This window comes from Seriola lalandi, unplaced genomic scaffold (genome assembly GCF_002814215.2).
Source record: "Seriola lalandi dorsalis isolate HSWRI2012SDOR001 ecotype SW California unplaced genomic scaffold, Sedor1 jcf7180002054572, whole genome shotgun sequence".
Lineage (NCBI taxonomy): Eukaryota > Metazoa > Chordata > Actinopteri > Carangiformes > Carangidae > Seriola > Seriola lalandi.
In genome coordinates, this window is record NW_019525125.1 from 1,856,169 (window position 1) to 1,873,055 (window position 16,887).

The 16,887-nt window shown below is 39.6% G+C and overlaps 1 protein-coding gene across 1 annotated transcript; it reads left to right on the plus strand.

The window, feature by feature from the left end:
- Nucleotides 1–6,673: 6,673 nt before the first annotated feature.
- On the plus strand, nt 6,674–14,908 carry krt1-c5 (keratin, type 1, gene c5). The gene is made up of 9 exons (XM_023417085.2): nt 6,674–6,804; nt 7,557–7,963; nt 8,541–8,623; nt 9,659–9,815; nt 10,938–11,102; nt 11,231–11,356; nt 13,006–13,223; nt 13,530–13,558; nt 13,795–14,908. Exons 2-9 carry the CDS (start codon nt 7,565–7,567, stop codon nt 13,908–13,910), a joined length of 1,293 nt encoding a protein of 430 aa, XP_023272853.1. The 5' UTR covers nt 6,674–6,804; nt 7,557–7,564; the 3' UTR covers nt 13,911–14,908.
- The last annotated feature ends 1,979 nt before the right edge of the window (nt 14,909–16,887 follow it).

Here is a 16,887-nt window from a genome sequence, read left to right on the forward strand (position 1 = left end):
CACCTTAAAGGGGCGGTCTCCACTATTTCTTTCATTTTCTACTCAGACCACTTGTAGTCTGTCTCTAGTCCAGCGTCTTCAGTTTGAGGTTCAGCTGCTGCATTTTCTGACTCTTCATTTTCCTCACTTGCTACACTGTCTTGTTTCTCTTTTACAACTTTGTTTGATTAGAAATCGATCCATTTTTATTGTTTGCACAATATGTTAGCTAGTATGTTAGCATGTTAGCTAGCAACACTAACAGGCTAACACTACTACACAAATGAGCAGTTTCTTCACTTTCCTTCCTTTTCATTCAGTCAGAATTTACTTAACACTTAAATATACATGAAAATGTTGCATAGTACATCATACCGTATATATGTAATTTTTTTAATCCCCCATATTATCCTACCACGCACCACAATTTGGGACGAGTTGGGATAGATCCCATGTTTGTTGCCTATACTGCCAACTTGTGTATAAACAGTGTAGCTGTTTTGAGTATTTTAGGAATTATTGGTATTAATCATACTTTGATTATTTGCTGCCATGTTAGTCGCTGATTAAAGCTTGGTGAGCCACACAATGACTTAACACCGCTTTAAAGTTGTAATCCTTAAGATTTACACCATATCAAGCCCAGAGTCTGATGCTATTTATGTCTGGCATAAATAGTAAATAAATAGTGGTTTGCATATGTCAGTGGTGTAATTCCAGTGCAACATATGTACAAAGAGAACTGGTCTTGGACATCTGGAAGAGGAAACTGTTTAGTTACTTGTTGTTATTTATAAAGAAGACATGTTAGGGAAAAGAAAACAAGCCTCTGAAAGGCAGGAATCATCAGTATCAGTCCTACCCCCGCTAATGAAAAAAATATTTGTGACCTTTAAAGGTGCTCATGGGTAAATTTTGTCACCCTCAGACAGAGCCAGGCAAATTATTGCTTCACCTTAAATCCAGTCTTAATGCTAAGCTAACTGGCTGCTAGCTACAGCCTAATTTCTATCATATAACCATGAGAGTGGTATCAATCTTCTCATCAACTCTCAGCAGGAATGTGAATAAGCGTATTTCCCCACATGAGGAACTATAACATTATGTCAATTGTTTGTTTAGTTTTGAACAGTTTTTCCCCCTCCGTGGAATTAAAATTGGTGAACACAAACATCCAATTTGAGTAAAAATGCAGAAAGAGTGGGATCACATCTGCATTAATACAGTTTCAGATGACAGCAGTGTTTCTCCTGTTGCTTGTGGCGGAGCAGGAATGTCAGAAACACGACAGTTTGACCCAGCGCTGCTTCCACATACAGCAGATAAAAACATACACACAATGGTTCCCTTATACAGCTGAGAGATTTAATTAAAGATGCCCAAACGGTGACTGGACCAGGTGTGTGCGATGGCCTGTACCTGCAACACTGTCTGATTTTTAAGTACATGTATGTGTGTGTTTAAAGGAAAACTGCGTGGTGGAGATCACTACTTGTAGGGCATCAGAGGACATAGAAGAGGACTGATTGAGTACTCTTGTTCACTCCTAAACTTTACCATTAAATCAAACTTTATTCTAATCAATCACTTTCAATCAATTCAATCCAGGAGGAAACCTGTTCAGGAAAATGGTGCTGCTCCTTGTGAAATCTTAGAACAAAAGCTTTCTTCATGCTGAGCAGAGAGATGATTATCAGGCTGACACAGTTTGGGCCACCTGCCAGCACTACACTGTAAAAACGCACATTTCTTTCCCATTAAAGTCCCTCTCAGATACGAGGCAGCATTTAGGCATGTCTCTCTCCATGCACAAGCATCCCCGAGCGTTTAAGCCACCCCGTTTTGTCATCCTGTCATGCGTCCGCCTCGGTGATTGGCAGCTTCAAGTGGTTGCAGATGAAAGCGGGCCCCCCATGCTAATGAATAGGCCCCTGATTGCAGAGCTGCTCGCTCGCTGAATTACAGCGTCGCCCGCCTAATGAGCAGATACACTGCAGTGCCCCTCGTCTCTGCGTATTCACATTTCTCTCCTTCATGCTGATGAGCTCTCCCCTGCACAACAGTCAACAAAACCCTCTGTGCAAGATTGCAACGAGAGTCATCTTCATCAGCACCCTCCTCCTCCTCCTCCACCTCCTCTTCCTCAAGTTTATTTAAGATGTTACCATATGCTGGCAGAGTCTTCTATTTTTTGTGGGTTTTTTCCCCCTGCTTCACTTGAGGATATTATTTGACTGAACTGATGATGCCATGCAAAGTAACTGAATGGCTGATGAGTATGATAATGTTTTAGTTTCAGCTCTTAAATAAATGGATGATAGATTTAAAAAAAAAAAAATGCTATAAAAATATCTCATGAGATAAACAAATTCTGCTCCTACCACCAAACTGATTATGTGGAGGTAAATATAAGCCAGGAAAAAGGCCTTGTTCGTGTATTGTTTAACTATTTTAGGAGTAAACTAGTCATCAGGAAACACAAAATCAGTTATGCAGATGATACATAATTTTACATTTCATTGTCTCCTGATAAAATACATACTTTAAATTCACTGTTTGGGACTGTGACAAATATTAGTGGAGCAGGGACCTTAGGCTACAGTATGCTTCACTGCCAAAGGTTCATTAAAGTTTTCTTTGAACCTTCCTCTTGAAAAAACTGCGTGCTCTCCACGCTCTGTCAAAATAAGATTAGTTTTTCAATCGTGTACTGTACCCCAGTTTAAAATTATATCTTCATGGAACTTCTAATGTACACCTTGAACACACATTAAAATTATTTAATTATTTAATTAATTACTATTTTGAAACCCATGAATGTATTAAGGTGAAGCGTTTGTGTTATTGTAAACTGCGTATGTGACGGAAAGCTGTTAGACTTAGCAACAGTAACCAAGGGGCGGGGCTTGGCTAACGGTTTAGTTGAGTTCATTCAAAATGGCGACATAGAAGTTTTGCAAATTATCGTTTCAACAATAAATTCAGGACAGTTAGAGTTAGGCCCTTGTTCGGTTTAGCTTTTAATAAGCTATAACCATAACTTTTTCTTTTCTCTGCTTTACATGCTTTTTCTAAACCAAACAGATGCGTAAACCGGCTTCAGAGTGCAGGGTGAGTTTTCCTCCACAACAGCTCTTTATTTCTGGAAGCACTTTAAGCATCAGATTTAAATTTCATGTCATCCATCAGCTGTTTGGTGACACATGAGAAAACCAGCAATTTGAGCGTCTCTCAGACTGAGGGTGACTAAATGTGTTGTTCAGAAGTGGACTATTTGAGGCTTCAGAACAGGTCCACGTCAACAAACAAAAGTGGGCGGGTTTACACATGAGTGAACATTTTTAGGTGAAACCGTCCTTTCTTTAGGCAAACTGGACCACAGTTAATTTACTTTGTGGCTTAGGGTGTTTTGTTTAAACGTGGATATTGCACAGGCCTTCCATTTAAGCCAAGTTATGAAAGCTCTACACCAATGTATCCAGTATCAAGTTTCCTAACAAAGACAAAACAAAATGAATTTATCTGACTCTGGACTATGGCTCTGCACTATGGGCATTCTGAGAAATAAACAAAAATTTGATGTGTAAACCATGACTGTTACAGTAGCACACTAGAGCAGGAGGAGGGCTGATGAAAAGCAAGGAAATAGCTGAAACATATGATTCACTTCACCCAGGCTGACGGCCAACTGTGCACTATGCAAAAATAAACACGGGGCTCCACAGCAGGTTCCCAGAATATGTTTATTTTGGGGGGACGACAGCGGCTTTTGAAATATCACAGCACTTCAGTTTGATTTATAAGAAGCTGGAGCAGGATCTAAATTACTCTCCTGAGGCGTGTTGGAGGCAGAAATGCCTGGCTGTCTGCTGCATGTTAGGGACTGATGGTGGCGCTACAGCACACTGGAAGACTGGAAATTCTGGAAATCACTGAAACTAGAATTGTTGTCAAGTTAACATACTGTACAGGTTGTCAGATGGTCAAAGTGGAGGAGGAAAGCCCCTGAAATGAGCCGCTTTTCAATTATATTTAGCTTTTATTTCAGCAAGCGTAGCGTAATGTAAATTATCCTACTTATCTTACTAGGAATTCCTCAGTCCCTCATGACTCCAAAGACAAATTCAGGGCAAAAATATCTTACAAATGTGAAGATTTTTTGCACTTAAAGCTCTGAATAATCAAATTGTCCTGTACTGACAGAAAAAACTGCAAAAACAACTTTCCAGACTCTCCAGGACAGTCTTAACTTATCTAGTAAACATCAGCTAATCAGTACCTGTCTAAAATTACACAGGAAGTCAATCTAGTACATCAGTCTGTATTATATTATTATTTTGACTTCTGCCCTCAACTCTTTATTCTACATTTTAGTTCAGAACAGATAGTTGTTATGTGGGAAATGGGGCAATTAGCTACTGCCTGTTTTATATGTTATTATTACGACAAGGTGATCAATTGTCAAGTTACTTAAGTTAACAATGGTCCTAATGGTCGGTTTACTCTCTATTACCCCAGAAAAACACTTTTTTTCCACAAAGACAGATGAAAGAAAAATTGAATGACAGATTGTTCAGTTACTGAAGCTAGCAGGGATGTGGCGATATCGGTTGAATTGTATTACGTTATGGGTGATTCTGTTTTGTTCACCTTTATTAAAATCAATGAGGGTAGGTAAAATTACAGAAACACCTCTCAATATAATGCAAAGCAGTTCAGCAGCACCACAGAGTATATCCTCCAAAATGATCATACAGTGCTGTTGTACTAAACTGCTTTGGGTTTAGCTGAGTTAGATGATTACTTTATGAGCATAAAACTACAGCTTTCATGAAAAATACTAAAAGCATGGCAGTACAGATAGTTACATTACTGTAATTAGATTTTATGTTGTGTGTTTTAAGACCACTGATCATCAGTGCATAATGTGGGGTGTTTTTTGACCCACAAGGTGGCAGTATATCCATGCTACTTCCTGCTAAGGTTGATTGTGAAAACCGGGGTTACAAATTCCTTCACCAGCATTCATCTGACTCAGTAACAGTAACCCTTCACAGATACAGATTGAGGAAGCATAACATTTGTTATGGGATGTTTTCTGTAATATGTATTCATTAGCATTAAGAGCTGGACAACACAAACAGCTGTACAATCTTACAATACTCCTACCTAGATTTAAGGTATTTATGTTATTGTGTCTGTCTCCTGTAGAAGCCGGACAGGTGATAACTTCTATATTCAGATTACAAATAACACAAAAGGAACTTTCCACACTGAACAGTCCAAAATGTAATCAACCAGCTCGCCACCCCCAAATTACGTCTCCTTTATTTTCTGTTAGTCTCGATTTGATCATGCAGATGAGTTGAACAGCTTGGAGAGCTTTTTTTTTCTGCCTCTCATCCTTTTTTCAGTGGTTTTCGTGACGCTGTGTATGTGAGTGTGCAGGGCAGAGGTGGGTGGGTGGGTGGCTTGGGTGGAGTGAGAGACATGTAAGGCACTAAACCAGGTCAGTGTCACTGTGTGATCTGATCCTACAGAGAGAATAATGCTCAGCAGATGAATTTTACAATACAGTAACAGGGGATTACATACTGTATAACAGCTAGAGAGGAGCTTAGAGATAGTTGACACACAAGAAAGGTGTGTGTTTCTGTGTGTGTGTGTGTGTGAATATAAGCCAGGTTTCCAGTTCAACCAGACCTACGCCCTGCATTTCTCTCTGCATTTCTCAGGGGTCTTCACTTTCTTTTCATTCTGTCCCTCCATTGTTTCATTGCTTCCTCCCGTTTCTCCCCACCCCGCCGGGCCGTCCTCGGGTGAAGCCAGCTTCTCACATCGCTCTGAATGCATTGTGTGCTCACTCAATGGATCACTGTGGAGACAGCAGAGACCCTGTCTCCAGCCGACTAGCCACACCGGTTTGTGCTCCAGCTTTCACCAGTCAGGTCAGATGAAGATCAGAGGGGGTAGATGTTACTGTATGAGGCCAAATATAACTCAAATAGACCGTTTGTGTGGCGTAAACAGTGCTGGGCTGTAACAAAGTACATTCACTCAACTACTGTACTTAAGGACAGTTTTGAGGTACTTGTACTTTACTTGAATATTTCCATTTTATTGTACTTTATACTTGCACATAACTACCTTTCAGAGGGATTGATGTACTTTTTACTTCTCTATATTTATTGTTACTTTGCAGATTAAGATGATACATGCAAAACATAGAGTATACCCAATAATATATAGTTTAAATTAGGTCCACCATGACAACATTATTATGTTGCTGGCAAGTTAATGCATCAGCAATATTCAATGGTGTAAAATAACTAAATAAGTACTGTAATTAATTATAAGGATGAAATACATTAGTAGTAGCATTTCTGTTTTCTGCAACTTCGATTACACTACATTTCAAAGAAACTATCAATATATATTAAACTACTCAGCTGTATAAAAAGTAAATAAAATAGCCCCGCCTTTAGCAGCTGCAACATTAAAGTGATGTTGCATAACATTAACATAATATTTTATTAGTTGCAATCAGAGTGATTCAGGAAAAAAAAACTAGAAGAGGTTTAGTTTAGTTTATGTGCACCAAAGTTACTTTTTTCATTCCTCCACAAGGTGTCAAGTTGCATCCTCCTCTTTGTTGCAGTGGGATTGGACACACCGACAGCGACTCCACCCCAACAAAGAGAGTCATGACTCTGCAGCCAAACTCACCTGTGAAATCTGCTCCAGTAACAACGGTCACTCACACCATCAGGGTCGAGACCTGCCCAAGCAGCAAAAGAGAAGACCTACTGAAGAACTGAGCTCCATGTAAGTACTGTTTTGTTCTTTCTCCGCTGTTCTTCTTACTCATCAAATAACCACTGAATGTCAGTGAATGAGTGATATAAAGTTTTCCACTTCACACAGGAGGAGGCAGATTTAAAGCTCACAGCTATTCTGACACAGAAATAGTCTGTAACAGATGAAAGGATACATCGAAACTTATTGACAAGAACCGAACTATAGTGTTTCATTTTGGAACTTTTATTTTAAACATGACAAACAATCTCACCACGTAGGAGCTGTCCTGAGAGATGGATAAATTACTGCATGAGTGTAACAGGCACAGGGGCCCAAGAGGTCAGGGGGTCCCTGGAACAGAGCCTCTGTCTGAGGTGAGAGTTACCATTTGTCAGTCATACATCTACAATAAGATGCAAAATGACCACAGAGAGACTGTAAATTCTGGTAAAGTGGCACAAAATGACAAGATGCAAAAATGCAAATCAACCACCAAATAACTACAGAGAGACACAGAGCTACAGAAGCAATCACAAAGAGATGCAAAACAAGTACACGGAGACACAAAACAATGTTGTTTCCAAAGGAGATGTCCATGTTAGCTTAAAAGTTGATTGAATGTTCATCCTTGACAAGGCCAAGAGTAAATTCTCAATCCCTTAATTGATTTTGTCTCGTTCATTGACACAAAAGTTGTACTTCCTCTCGTCTCTGTTTATGTAGAGGAGCACGCATGTAGCTTCATAAGAGCACTGATGAAGTAACTTAATCTTCTGCAGTGGACACCATGGCCTCCACCCTCTCTGTGCGCAGCTACTCCATACGCCAACCCTCCTTCTCCAGCATGTCTGTGAGGGACAGTGGACGCAGCATCCGCTCCAAGCCTCCGGTCTCACCTCTGTCCTCTGTCAGCACCCTGTCTCTGTCCCGCTCCGTCTCGGTGGGCAACGGCCTCAACATGCTGGGCTCCGGCCTCTCCTTCAACGGCTTCGGCGTGGGCGCAAGTGAGAAGGAGACCATGCAGTGCCTGAACGACCGGCTGGCCAACTACCTGGACAAGGTGCGCTCGCTGGAGAGGTCCAACGCCGAACTGGAGGTGAAGATCAAACAGCTCATGCTGGAGAGGGCTCCAAAAGGACATGACATCGAGGGGATGATGGCCCAGGCACACGCCATCGGGCAGGAGGTCAGTGTCCAGTAGATCAGGCTCAAGAAGTACGTTTTGCACAGTCAGGAAGCATTTGATTACACCCGAGTGACTGATATGGAATTGATATCTATGTTTTGAGTTGTAAATATTGTTACCTGAGATTATTTTTGTCTTTTCGTCTGTGCACCTAATATCATGTTGGGGTGTGCATACACAACTTTGAAGCACTAAATAAATGAATAAGCTTAGGCTTGTTAAATAAAGAAAAAAATTTTACTTTCTCATTTGATTTGATAGAAACAGAACATATATTGTGTGTTTAAAAACAGCAAAATGACATTTGCACATATTGACACAAGAGATGAAGAAAAAGTAGTTTTAACAGTGTGACATTGTGAGCACAAAGCTCCTGCAGCAACCTTTTTAACAGATCCAGGATCTACAGCCAGATAGAATTTCATGCTCACAGTGACATGCTTTAGTAAGAACATGCATTATTTTCTGCCAGCCAGCTGCAGTAAATAAACAAACACACTAACTTTTTTTTTTTTTTAAAAAACATATCATCTGCAGTTCTCCATGCCAGATCTTAACGAACTTTCCATGTTCTCAGGTGAGAAAGAAGACGCTGGAGAACGCTCGTATCATGCTGGAGATTGATAATGCCAAGCTGGCAGCCGATGACTTCAGGGTCAAGTGAGTGTCACACAGAGGTTCCTTTCTTTTACTTGCCTGTGAGTGTTCACATGGGAGTGCCAGACTGCAAAGCAATGTGAATAAATGACCTTTCTGTCAGACCGCGAAATAAGAGCCCCATTCCCACGGTGCTCAGGCACCTACAGGAGACAAACAACCGCGTCATCAGTTAGCGCAGGATTTGATAGATCGTGCAGGTCAGAGGGACATCGTCTGTTTCTGAAGAGTCCACAGTTGGCAACGTGAAGCTGGAGGAAAGATGGTAGAATCATGATACACCCACCGCTGCTGCTTTTCACAATGTGTTGATGGTATGTTCTGTGGCCTGATGTGAAGGAGTAATACATCAATTGACAGTGATTTATGGTATCAGCAGCAGAGTGCACATGTACCTTACATGCAGATCTTTGCGTGGTATTTTTCACTTGTGTGCACCCATTCTTGTGTCTTCACAAACTCTCCTGCACATTTGGATCAAAGAATATTCAGTCCACTGCATATACTGTATAACTTGCAAGTCTATTTCTAATCCAGAAAGAGGCAGCATGAAGAGATATATATCCTTAACTCAAGGTCCACGTACCTTCATCAGCTGATTAAGTGAGCTGAAAATTAATTTACTGATGAAGGGAGTTACAATTATTTTGCCAAAGTTTTGTATAAGAATCCAATTTGTATTTTTGATTATTAAGCTAGATGTTCAGCGTGAGTTTTGTAGGACAATTTGCTGTGTAACCAAATTCCTATTTATGTTTAAAAGGCTTTACTGTACCAGTTAGATCTCCATTTAGAGCATAGATATGTTTGGGGATATCTAAGGTATATACACGTTTTATCTCTTTGGAGATTAGAGCAAGTTTTGAATTAAACAGAGAGGTCTGCAGGCCGTCAAAAGCAGGCCTGGTTTCATACAAGATGATATCAGCAGCATATTCAGCATATATACATCAGCATATATAAAATAGGTGTTGCACACATCTACTTATGACCTCCTTTCCTCTTATCTGAATTCTCCACTGTGTTTTTTTTCCGCAGATGGGAGGCAGAGGCCACCTTGTGCCAGTCGGTGGAGAGGGACTGTCAGGCGCTGAGGAGAGCAAAGTCTGATCACGACCAGATCATCACCACTCTGCGAGGAGACCTGGACAGCCTGAAGGAGGAGCTCTACTTCCTCAAGAAGAATCACGACGAGGTGAGATCCCCACCGAGGCGAAGGTCACGTCAGACATGATCAATGAGTGTTTAATCATCAAGATAATCACTTTACAAGTTGTCAAGTGGCGTCTTGTTTAAATGTAGGAAGCACAGTGGGTTCTCTGAGCTGCATTAGGTCTATAATCAATATAATCCAGAAACCACAGAGATGTAATACACTCCAGTGTTTGTGTTTTTTTTTTTTCTATCAGCAACATAACTGAGACAAGTTTACATGAATCAGCTCTGAGGCGGTTTATGTTTGCTCACTCAGAAGGTTTAAGAGTATTCAGTATCTGAAACATGATAATGTTAAGTGTACAGACACACCCTGTGTCTTTGTAGCCATGGACTTTCCAGATAGCAAGATAACACCCATGTACACAACACAGGAGTGTTTGAGCTCATCCAGCCAAAGGGATTGTGTGTGTTTAGACAGTCAGGTGTGGTGTCCAGGATGTGGGCTGAACCTCCCAGGTGCTGCTCTGCTCCCTGCAGACTTGACTGAAAAGAAAGATTTTAATGCTGAGGGGATCAAAAATTAAAGGTTGCCACAAGAGGGACCCATTGTTGGGTTTTGATAATCCCCATGAATTTTAAATAGTAAATATGGCAGTTGGATTGGAAAGCCTGAGAAGATGTAGCAACAGTCACTGAGGGGAAGAGGAGCCAAGCAAAGGGTCAGTTTATCAGAAATCATCTCAGACATTTGGCCTAAATAATAAAAAAAGAGAGAAAGAAAACAGAAAGTTATTTTGTTCTTGGCTAAATTGTATTTTGATGCTTTGGAATCATTGTTTTTGACACTGGCATGCGAATAAAGCACATTTGAATTTGAAAACAGAAAGTAGACCCCTTTAAATCCATGTAGCCGCTGTAGCGAACTACATTGCATAGTGGATCTAATTCCTTGTTACCATAATATGTTTAGACTAAAGGAGAAAGGTTAGATGTCAAAATCAGATGTTAGCAGCCACTGCAGCCTCAGAGCTGTTGCCTTCCAAACCAGCTCTGCGATAAAAAGGCTGTGAGTACTACTCCAGGGTGTGAGGTGGAAATCACAGTGAGATTTTTCACAATTAAATAGTGTTTGTTCTTTGCCCTCTTTAAATTATTGCAGGAGATGAGCTCCCTCAAGGCGCGTCTGGCCAATGAGCAGGTGAATGTGGAGGTGGACGCGGCTCAGGGTCCTGATCTGGGGGCCATACTTGCTGAGCTGAGGGTCCAGTATGAGGGCATCGCTCGCAAAAACAAGGAAGAGGCCGAGGCCTGGTACCTCAAGAAGGTCAGTCACTGCATAAGTTTGTCCTTATTTTTCTGGTATTAACACTTGTCTTTTGCTTTTTTTTTGTGGTATTATAGACAAGATCCTGTACATAACATTATGTATCGTTTTGATGTATGTATCCACAGTTAGAAGCAGTGCAGTCGGAGGTCAAAGAAAGCAATGAGGCTTTACGTTGTGCCCAAGGTGAACTCGGTGAGAGACGGCGCTTCCTGCAGGCTCTGGAGGTCGAGCTCGATGGTCTTCGCAAACAGGTATAACACAAAGGAATGGTGCATGGATGCAGTCTGAACATGTGAACCTCCATGAGTAAAGACATATTTCTCTCTTTGAATGATAGACCAAAAGATAGTTCCCAACCCTTTTGCTTGTGAATTTCATGTTGTTGTTTGATAGTTAGATCTTCAGATATTTGATAGATAGTTAATCTACCACTTTGAGAGGCGGAAGCTGGACGTTTCAACCATTTATCGTTTACTTCTAGCTCTTCATTTCTACTTTTCTGTTAGCTTGCTAACTGGTTACCCATACATACATAATGTTTATTGGGAACTGCACCGATTTTATACATCAAAGTCCATTTACAGGTCTTTGTGAGTACAACTGCATGTGTTACAAAAGTTGTGTGAAGCTTTTTGTCGCTCCAGAGAAAGAAGGAAGACAATTTATTGTGAGTTGAGATCACCAGACCTCTGTAGCCTGCTCCTCATCTCTTCTTTAGGCTTGCAATGATGAGGATACATTATCTGCTACCACAGTAGCATAACACATCCAAAGCTTTAACCAAACTGTCGGTAGTCTAGTTGCATTGTGGGTAATGTAGGCACCAGGTTTGACAATGAAGAAGAATACATGGAATAAAAAAGATAATACCTTTGGTTCTGCTCTGTTGCTTTAATACTTATTTTTAACTGTCCATCATGAGCCTGAGCTCAGGAGTATAAAACATTACGACCTTATTGTCCACTAGAGCCGAAAATTGTCTTTGACTCACCAAAACATAAAAGCAGCACAAGACCAGATAACATACACAACATATCGATCAAACTGAGCAAGCTCCTGAACTCCAGAGACAGGTTTGTAGCTACTCTGTCCTCTCACTATGAGGGCAAGCAAAGAGTTTTTCCCTGTGGAGATGGATGCATTTTCACATTGACTACCAGCAACCTACTTTTTTAGAACCTGTCTTCACCTCATCACTTATGCACTCACTCTATGCATATCACAGATGTTGGGCGTAACTATAGATAACAGCTGCTTTCGCTTTGTCAACAAAGAGCTACTATAGCGGTAAAATGCACACAGCAATTTCATTCTGCTCCAATAATCAGTCACTGTGACAAGACATAGACCCAAACGTTTTGTCTGTGTCTCCACTACAAGTCAACACAGATCAAACAGCACATATAGATCACCTTTGGAGGCAAATATAGCTCATGGATGATTGCTCAGCCTGATAGTGAGCACACAGTATTGAATGCAGAGATATTATGGCGATGACAGTCTCTAGTTTCTCTGGTTGAGTGGAGGGGGTCGTGAACGGATGAGCTCAACTGGTAAATATACAAAGAACTGTCGGCTGGTAGAAATCTACATCAAAGGTGTACTGATTGTCCAACAGTGGAGACACTTGTAGACATAGTACACCATGTTCTGTGTGAACAGTCTGAGTTATAGGGGAGTTTTCTTCTAAAAAAACAAAGGTTATACACACAAAATGCATTGTGCGTATCATCTAACAGATGTGAGGGCCTTTCTTCCTACATAAAACATTTGCAAAGCCAGTTCTTAAAGGGGTTTACTAGCTTGCAGTACTTTGCAATTGGCTGTAATGTATGAAATTATAGAATAACTTGTTTTCTTCTGTCACTGATCATTACCTGCTACCACGCTCTGTTAACAGGTTGGTGTGTTGGAGGGAAACCTTGGAGAAACAGGGCACAAATACTCTGTGGAAATGGACCGTCTTCAGGCCACGCTGACCCAGCTGGAGGATGAACTGTCTCAGCTGCGTTTGGACATGCAACGCAACAAGACTGACTACGAACAGCTGCTGCGCATCAAGCAGAACCTGGAGATGGAGATCGCCACCTACAGGAGGCTGCTGGAAGGAGAGGAAATGTATGTGAGGGCCTAGAAAGCACTGCCATTACTCAGAACTACATACATTTCAGAAATTCTTTCTTGAAAATGTATTTGTATGTTTTTCTTTAAAGCGACACCAATGTGAAAACAATGTGGTTGTTTGTAGTGATGAACATACAGAGAATTATTGAGCATTTCGCAGCTCAAGACCTTAGCTATATTGATCCTCTAATCTAACTCTCAGCAGCAAAGTATATCTCAGCATCAGCTACTAAGTGAACATGACTTCTACTTTGTACTTTGCTTTCTTGGATGAAGTTTTTATATTCTATTGTCCTACAGGGTGAAAGAAACACCTCCACCTCCTAAAAGTAAGTTGAAGTTATTTTGTGTACTGGATGTTATTAATGACTGAATACAACAAGCCACAACAAAACTGTGTAAAATCCTCGCTTAAAGGATTGCACTTGTAGAAAACCACCTGTCCTCGCATTGTATTTTTAAGTAAATGTTACTTGTCAGTGCTGTTCCAGTGGACAAGAAAGATCGGTGTGATTCAGTATTTATTGTGGCTGAAGTGACTAACCCTGGTTTAACTCTGTTACAGAAGACCCTGACGTCAGGACCAGGAAGATTGTAAAAGTCGTTACTCAGACCATGATCAATGGTAAAGTGGTAGATGAGTCCAGTGAGGTGGAGCAGATTGAAGAACGCAAAAAATAAGCCAAAGTGCGTGCAGTGATGGAGCAGTGATGTCTGTTAACTCCAAAGTGCCTGATGACCGTGGATCATATTTTGCCACAGTGCTCTTGTTTTATATCTTCCTTATTTTGTCTCCAAGTTTAATGCCTTAAGTTTGCCTAAATGATCCGAAGATGAAATTAAAGTTGTGTCAAAATATGTTCATCCTTTTCAGCAACATGATATATATTTCTGTACATATGAACATTAAAATTCAAGACGAAATTCATAATCATGATATAATAGTCTGTTTGATAATAGAAATAAAGGGAATATCTGTAGATTTTGCTGAGACTTGATGAAATGTGTGAAGTGCTGTGGGAAGAATGACAACATCATTCGATCTGACAAAACAATTCTAACTCAAGGTTCACTTTATAGCTTTTTAACTACATCAGTACACAGTCTTCCCCAGCAGATGGACTTTCCTCAGTTGTCATTAAAATGTGAAACATCTGGAAAATGCTAGTATGAGGATTTTTTGCCTTAAGATTTTTTTTTTGTCAAGCTAAGGTTTTCAAGGTCAAGAATGAGCTTTCACAATCAACCACATTTTAATTTAGAAGAATAGTTTGTCATTTTTGGAAATATACAGTTTAGCCTTCTTAGATGAGACGATTGATACCACCCATATGTTTGTATGATAAATATGAGCTTTATGCTAAGCTAAGCTAACCAACTTCCAGCTGTAGCTTCATTTTCAGTGCACAGTCATGAGAGTATTTCCAAAAATGTCAAACTATCTCCTCCAGTACCGACTGAGGAGATTTTTGGAAGGTTACAATAAATGTCATTATTTGAAATTTGTCTTCACAGTAAACAAATGCTTTTTAGAAAATGTCTTGTTTTTGCAACAGTATCTACTGTATTTGCACAATAGTTGTAATGGGAGAATTGTAACCAAGTTTTATGCGAGAAATAAACAAATCAACCAAAGCAGCTGTACAGTGTCAATAAAACACAGTGTTTAAAGTGTTAAAGTGTCCCTGTCATTTTAGATAGATCTTAGCTTAAACAGAAACTTTGAGTGATACTCGGGGAACAAACTGGGAGGAGAAAGAAAGAAACTAATGATTCTGCACTGAGGGGGCAGAAACTACAAAATCCACACACAGTAGTATCAGGTAACAGTTTTTTTGTTTGTGCAAGTCTTGCATTTCGATGTCTTTCTTTGTGAGTTTGTGTGCACATCATAGACTGGCCAAGATTGGTGGCACATTATATATAGTTATTTATTTTCCATTTACTTACAACACAGTAATATAGATAATCTACAGTTTATTATTTCCAAGAACAGGGGCTTTAAACATGACCCTTCACTCATTTTTGCTCATATAAAGTGGTGTTGGCACATAAAGTCAAAACATTTAGTTGTTTAATAGTTAAAGGATTGTGTGTGTGAAGAATTGTGCTGTTGAGATGTACAAACAGCTTGTAAAGAAATATTACCTACACATTAGAACAAACACACAAAAAATGTTTTTTTCCAACTCAATTTTTCAACAAATGAAACACAGAGAAATCTCATGGATGACACCGGAGAGATTAAGTTATTTCCAATGAAAAGGAAATGACTTAATTTACAAAAATGTTTGTTTTTGATCATGGAGCTAAATTTAATTAATTAAAAATACATTTTTAAGTGTGCACAATTTAAATCACTTAGAATCACTCATTCAAAATTTTCCTGAGAAATAAGGTGGAAAAAATGTCTGTGACAGGAGCAAGTTATCATCACACAAGCAAGAATAGTCTGTGTGTTTACTGTTTGGGAGCTTTTCATTAGGGCTTATTAGGTGCAGTTCCTTAAGGTCTTCACTCCAGTGTGAAAAGCTTTTACTATGACGCAGGAAAACCACACATTCCCAGACTCAGACGTCACTGATGATGTCAAAGCTTTAAACTGCCTTTACCATAACATAAATGAATGTCTGTGTACGTTAACAGACGAATATGATGCATTTGTGTGGAGATTTTCAAGAGAAATACGTTTTCAGTGCTTTTTATCATATCAAATATATGATAAAAAGTTATCAAGTTTTCTTTCCTGTAATTTTTTACTTTTCCGGAGGGGTATATATGATGTATTTATGATATTTCTTGATTGAAGTATTATTGTCTCTGCAGTTTTCATCGTGTACCATACAGTACTTCTTGAAGAACCAAGTGGTATTGAAACATTGTTTGTGTTTTAGAGTCAGTGTCCAGGTTTCACTCTTTTCATCATATAAGCCTTAAACAGCAGAAGCGTCAGCACGGTAGTCTGAATAGTTACAAGTACTATTTTTTGTCACCTTGATGAGAAACTAGTAAAATCCAAACAGATGTTTCTCACAGGGAGTCTACCTCATGAGCTCATCCACAAGATTTACAAGCTTTCAGAGTGGACAACAGTTGTTTTGTGAAACGAATGAAGTGTGACACACTAAAACTCTCCCCACCCACTTCTGCACAAATAGGACAGCAAAACCTCTTCTTTCTGGCACTTAACAGTAACACCATGTTTGAGTTGCAAAATAACAATTTTAACTGCAATATAACTCATATCTGTAACTTAAAACTTCATCTAAAACCTTTTGTTACTGCCTGATATGATAATTGATGCCATGTGTAGGATTGGAGAGGAACAGATTGACCTGCACATGTTGTCTGCACAGATCCACTAACACATCCTCTGTATCAGTTCTGTAGTGATATTTTGATAGAGTAGTGAATAGTACCTCCCTGTGGTGAAATACATGCAATGTCCCTGCAGAAAAAACAAAAATAAATCAAACATAACATATAAACTAATATGAATGATGTGCTATTGCTTCATGTGTCTTGAATTGTCTGTCTTTACTTGATTAATTTGAGAGAACCTAAATAATGTTTCTACAGCATCTTATATGGGGAAATATGGATATTATCTCACTAATGTGTCAAAGAGTCTACATACATTTATGAATTATGTTAATTA